Source organism: Zea mays, chromosome 5 (genome assembly GCF_902167145.1).
Source record: "Zea mays cultivar B73 chromosome 5, Zm-B73-REFERENCE-NAM-5.0, whole genome shotgun sequence".
Lineage (NCBI taxonomy): Eukaryota > Viridiplantae > Streptophyta > Magnoliopsida > Poales > Poaceae > Zea > Zea mays.
In genome coordinates this window covers 62791871-62797708 of record NC_050100.1, presented here as the reverse complement: position 1 = coordinate 62797708, position 5838 = coordinate 62791871, and the positions used below count along the sequence as shown (strand labels likewise).

Genomic DNA, 5838 nt, shown 5'->3' with positions numbered 1-5838 from the left:
AAGATATAAAGAAGCATAAAGAGGATACATTTGAAGATTATATGGGCTTCGTGGTGCGACATGTCCTAGCTGGATTGGGCCCTACCTCTAGCCCGGGCATGGGGGTCTCGGGCAGGACGACACCTCTGCACATCTATACATATACAGCGGCGCGTCGCCTCCTCCCTTCTCTCCCCTCTCTTCACGCGAACCAGCAGTCCAGCACACAGCACAGCACGACTCGGGCGCGCCGCGCACACGGACGGCAGTGCACGCCTCGCCGGCTCACCAATCGACACCCTGTCCAACCAGCACCACCCGGCGTCGTCCTCCCTGGCGGGGGGTTAGGCTAGCTAGAGCTGTACAGCGCGAGAGCGACGAACGGCAGGTCGATCGGCGGTCGCACGTACGTCGTCGACCGAGAGCAGAGCAGGCGACCGCGGCGCCAGAGATAGTTCGAATCCGATTCCGACCCATCCATGGGGGTTCACCTGCTGAAGAAGCAGCACTCGTCGGCGCCGTCGTCGCTGGGCCGCGGCTCCGGCTCCGGGTCCGCATCCGGGTCGTCGGTGTCGGCGTCGTCGATGCCGCCCAAGGGGTGCATGGCGGTGCGCGTGGTGGGGCCTTCCTCCGCCGCCGCCGGGCGGAAGGAGCAGGAGCAGGAGGAGGAGGAGGAGCGGTTCGTGGTGCCCGTGGGGTACCTGAAGCACCCGCTGTTCGTGGCGCTGCTCCAGGCGGCGGAGGAGGAGTACGGGTTCGAGCAGAAGGGCGCCATCACCATCCCCTGCGGCGTGGACCACTTCCGCCGCGTGCAGGGCATCATCCACCACCACGGCTCCGGCGGCGGGCACCACCATGGCCACCACAGCAGCAGCAGCAGCAACCACTTCCACATCGCCGGCTGCTTCCGCGCCTGATCGGTCGGTCGGTCGGTCTTCCATCTACACCACGTGGATGATGGATGAAAATGGAGACCGATCCATGCCCCGCTGGGCTCCTCTCCTCTCCTCTCTAGCGCCGACGGGACGACGGATCGATCGAGGAACAACAACAATATTTACTAGCTCTACCGCTAAATTTTCTAGGGTTTTCTTCTCCTTGGTTAGGATTTAGACGCATGGCCTCTCTCTGGACTGGACCGACCGAGGATCGAAGGACCATGGTTGGCTCCTGCCTGCGGCCGACGGAGTCTACCAGAGGATGGACTGGTCGCTCTCGCTTTTGGTCATGCGCTGCGCGCGGATCAATCGATCGGTGGATGATGATATATTGATATGTTTTGCCATGTGTTTTTTTTGGAGTTTTTAATATCTTAGGAGTAATTTGGATTGTTGTTGTTGTTGTTATTGTTGTTGAGGATGATGAAAACAAATTAAGGCCTTGTTCGGTTAATCCCGTTACCCATGGATTGGATGAGATTGGAAAAAATTAAGAAAGAGTTTGACTTAGCTGGGATTTAAACCCACTCAATCCCACTTAAGGGCTTGTTCGGTTATTGATATTACATGTGTATTGGAGTGTATTGGGTGGGATTGGGATGAATTTTGACTTGTTATGGATTTAAACCGGCTCAATACCATCCAATACATGTGGATTATCACCAAAACGAACAAGCCCTAATCCATGTGGATTGGAAGCTAACCGAACAAGCCCTAAAGCGGAGGAGGAAAGGGAAACCAAAAGGATGGTGCTGGTGCGTGCGTGCTCGTTTCAGTAGTGCCATAGACTTTCATTTATACGCTCTGTCGACGTCCTCCTCCCTTTTCCCCCCGGCCAGCTGTTGTCTCGCTTTCTTGCTGTGCTCCTCTTTTCTGAATGCTATCTTGGCTTCTCTCTCTCTCTCTCTCTCTTTTTGTGAATGCTAGCTAGCACCACCAGCTGTTAATTACCAGCAGGCATATCTCTCTCTCTCTCTCTCTTTCTGGTATATATAGTATATAATTTCTCGTATTCTTCCCGTTAATTTGGTAATACCATTATTGTCAGAGACAGAGATGGGTGTCTCCCGTCTTCATCGTCTTGAGAGAGGTGTCTGCGTCTCGGGTTCGTTGCTGGTTCATCCATCACTCGAAGTCGAACAAGAACAATTCCTTTTAATTTGTCGCATCTGCCCTCCTCCACAGCAGTCAATCAAGCATGGGTTTAGTGACGCATTAGCGCCGCTAGTCATCACTCTTGGACTTTTCCGGGTCGGTCGTAGGACGTGCTAGTACCACTGCTATGTACTAGTGCTTAGTGCAATCAGTGAGTAGCGCATGCTTTGCCGTCCGGGAGACAGCTGCTAGCTACCTACCTAGTGCTAGTGGTCATGCAATGCAGCAGGACAATGTTCTCGTAATACACATTATTATGGCGTCATGCATATTCCATTATAGTATATTATATTATGATATGGTATATACTATATGTGAGAACCTGTGGGCGCTGCCTCGGGAACGGAGACCTGGTACTGCAACCGTTTGCGCTGCATGCCTGCATGCATCATAATAATGCCTGCCCTGATCAGGACTCTACACCTGGTAGGTGTACAGTGTACTAGTACATTCTAGTGTCAGAAGAGACGAAACCCGCAGGCCTGCTTACGTCATGTATGTATGTATTCCATATAGTTAAAGTTATATAGTTGATTCCATATAGGAATATATATATATATATAGGGACGAGGTAATGGAAGCCCAGGGCTTCCATTACTAGAGAGAGCCCCGGTCCCCGGCCTGGCTAGGTGTGCGGGGCGCGGGTCGACGTGGCAGGTGGTGGGACTACCGCGCGCAGGTACCGATTCAAGGTGGGTCGTTTATGCATACGGAATTTGAATGAAAAGATGCATAAATGGTAACGTGGGGCCGGGGCTCGGGTGGGGAGACGTGGGTCGCGCGTTATGCTTGCGTATTTTGCCGTTATTAGCTGCGTAAATTCGGCGCGGGTCGACGTGGCAGGTGGTGGGACTACCCGCGCATGCACCGATTCAAGGTGGGGCGTTTATGCATACGGAATTTGAATGAAAAAGATGCATAAATGGTAACGTGGGGCCGGGGGTCGGGTGTGGAGACGTGGGACGCGCGTTATGCTTGCGTATTTTGCCGTTATTGGCTGCGTAAATTCGCATCTGACACGACGTGAGTGGTCAGATCGGGTAGTGGGGTGACGCGCGCGTCGTTCGGGAACGTGGGGCGGTCGCACGATGGGGTGATGCATGTTTATGGTAATGTAACACAATGGTCATGTAATCGTAACGGATAGTTCACGTAAATCTCGCGACATGCAAACTGCGCAGCAAATCGCGCAGGATATTGGATCATGCCATGAATATAGGCCAGGACGGTTTAGGCGAGTATAGGAGCTGAAAAAAAAAACGGGCTACACACAGCCGCCGCAGCTTTTGTTCAGAGCTCTCGAAGAGTTAGGGCATACACAATGGAGACGGCCAGGGGATCGGAGCAGTGTGGAGAAGATACGGCGATGACGACACCCTGTACGACCGATGGCCGGAATGCTGTAACTCCACCGGCTGCGTTACCGGCGCCAGGAATTCTTGAAGACGGCAACACAGTTCATCCAAGTTTGGTGGGAACAAGTCAGCGGATACCCATGCGGACAATTGGTGAACATGAGCAGGACACACCACACATTCTCCAAAGCCATGTAAGTTCAAAGGAATACCCATGTATTTGTTATACAATTTCCGTGCAAGTTATGATTTCACCGAATACACATGTATTAGTTATACAGTCCGTGCAATTTATGAAGTCCTAGAAATTCGCCATGCTAGAAACTTATTTTTTATATATGTGCACTGCATGACGACTCCATTAATTGAATAGGATGATAGTATAGATCAACGATTGGTACCGAAGGTGGGTATGACATTTAGTAATGTGGACGAGGCGTACAAATTCTATAGCCGATATGCATATGAAGTTGGATTTCCATTGAAGAGATATAGGGAGAGAAAAAATTGCAAGTGGCGGTTGAATTGTTCAATGGAAGGCAAGCGTGCCGAAAGAGGAAATGGTACTCCAAAAGTGCGAAATACAATTTCCAAGCGAACACAATGCAGAGCTGGAATGAAACTTAAAAAATCTATGACGATGCCAAAAAGAATATCATTTCAGTGCGGATTGATCTTATTCATTTGGAACATAATCATGAGTTCTTCAGAAAGGATACAGAAAAGAATCAGTTACAGTGCAACAAGACACATGATCCAGAATACATGGAGTTCCTTAGTGCGATGCAAGAAAGCAGGATTCCGCAACACTGTATTATGGATTTTGTTTCAGAAATGCATGGTGGACCAGAGAATGTACCGTTAACTACACAAGACATGATCAACCTGTAAGTCATTTTGTTATTTACACTGATATAATGACATAATGACGTTGTGTACGTATTGACTATGGCATATTGTTTAATGTTCACAGGAAGAAAGCGCGACAAAGAGAAAGAAATGCCAATGATGTGTCTAAGCTCCTATCTTTTTTTGCATTGTGTAAAAAAGATAACCCACAGTTTTTCTCTGACTTCCAACTAGACCAAGAAGGAAAGATTTTGAGCATTTTTTGGTCCCATGCTAGCCAGCAAGCAGATTACATTGACTTTGGAGATGCAGTTACCTTTGATACAACTCATAAGACAAATCTATATGACAAACCCCTGGGAATGTTTGTTGGTTGTAACCACCATCTGCAGTGCACCGTATTTGGTTTCACATTGTTGGGTGACGAAACTGTAGACACATTCGAGTGGGTTTTCAATGCATTCAAAACATGCATGGGAGCTGAAGGACCACGAGTAATGCTTACAGGTATGATTAATAAGCTTAACAATTATTACGTTCTACTATGATTGTATTGAATGTAATTATAGTTGGTAATGTGTTGCATAATGTTGTGAAAATATATGATTTCAGATCAAGATCCAGCAATGCCAGTTGCACTAGGCAGGGTATTTCCAAACACAATCCATCGTTTGTGTTTGTGGCATGTTCAGAACAGGTATATGCCGTATTTAAACGAGTTGTTCGCTAGATTTGAGGAAGAGGATTTCAAAACAAGGTTCCAATCTATAATACATCATCCTTTAACTGTAACTGAGTTTGAGACTGCCTGGGCAATGCTGATTGATGATTTCCATCTACATGATAACATCAGTCTTTCCAGAATGTATGAAATTCGTAAAGATTGGATACCAGCTTTTTTTAAACATGATTATTGTGGGTTGATGGTCTCTACACAGCGTAGCGAGAGCATGAACAAACTCGTCAAAAGTGCTCATGTCGATGCAAACACGCCACTACATCAATTCGCCAAGCAAATGTTGAAGCTTCTACACAGTAGGAAGATGAAAGAGGCAAAAGAGGCACTAGGATGCATGGTGAGTACATAGAATATTATTATATCATAATATTTAACGTACCGTATTATAACGTATAATTTTGTCTACTGTAGGGCCAAAAGGAAACAAATACATTGTATATGTTTGAGATACGTGTAGCAAGGACATACACAAGGGCTGTAATGAATAAGTTTCAAGAGTCTTTGAAATATGCTACTGCATACAAGATATCACATGATCCAGATGGTGGTGTGAATGAATGGGTGGTTCAGCATACTTCAAGGTCAAATAAGATTGTGTGGGGGCAACACCAATTCAAAGTAATGGCTGATGTAGATGCTGGAAAGTATGAATGTGAATGCAAGCATTGGGAGCATACAGGTATGTCATATTGCGTAATTGTTGAATAAAAATGTTTAATTATAATGAGTGAACATAAACGAAGACATTTTTACATGCTTTGTTGTAGGTCTGCTTTGTGTGCATCTTTTACGAACATTTATGCATCTTCAAATTGATCGAATA

The 5838-nt window shown here is 47.1% G+C and overlaps 2 protein-coding genes across 2 annotated transcripts; both read left to right on the top strand.

The window, feature by feature from the left end:
* The first annotated feature begins 211 nt into the window (after positions 1–211).
* On the top strand, positions 212–920 carry LOC107436075 (Auxin-responsive protein SAUR32). Its single transcript, NM_001321540.1, has one exon. The coding sequence runs from the start codon at positions 459–461 to the stop codon at positions 894–896; it is 438 nt and encodes a 145-aa protein (NP_001308469.1). The 5' UTR covers positions 212–458; the 3' UTR covers positions 897–920.
* Positions 921–4088: 3168 nt separating this feature from the next.
* On the top strand, positions 4089–5012 carry LOC109939686 (protein FAR-RED IMPAIRED RESPONSE 1-like). The gene is made up of 4 exons (XM_020538000.1): positions 4089–4314; positions 4401–4783; positions 4889–4923; positions 5007–5012. Exons 1-4 carry the CDS (start codon positions 4193–4195, stop codon positions 5010–5012), a joined length of 546 nt encoding a protein of 181 aa, XP_020393589.1. The 5' UTR covers positions 4089–4192.
* Positions 5013–5838: the final 826 nt, after the last annotated feature.

What these genes read in the sequence shown, in the direction of transcription:
- LOC107436075 (NM_001321540.1), top strand. Translation starts at nt 459, where the DNA reads ATGGGGGTTCACCTGCTGAAGAAGCAGCACTCGTCGGCGCCGTCGTCG.
- LOC109939686 (XM_020538000.1), top strand. Translation starts at nt 4,193, where the DNA reads ATGGAGTTCCTTAGTGCGATGCAAGAAAGCAGGATTCCGCAACACTGT. An exon ending in ACACAAGACATGATCAACCT is followed by an intron (nt 4,315 to 4,400) that starts GTAAGTCATTTT and finishes TAATGTTCACAG; the next exon opens with GAAGAAAGCGCGACAAAGAG. An exon ending in ACCACGAGTAATGCTTACAG is followed by an intron (nt 4,784 to 4,888) that starts GTATGATTAATA and finishes ATATGATTTCAG; the next exon opens with ATCAAGATCCAGCAATGCCA.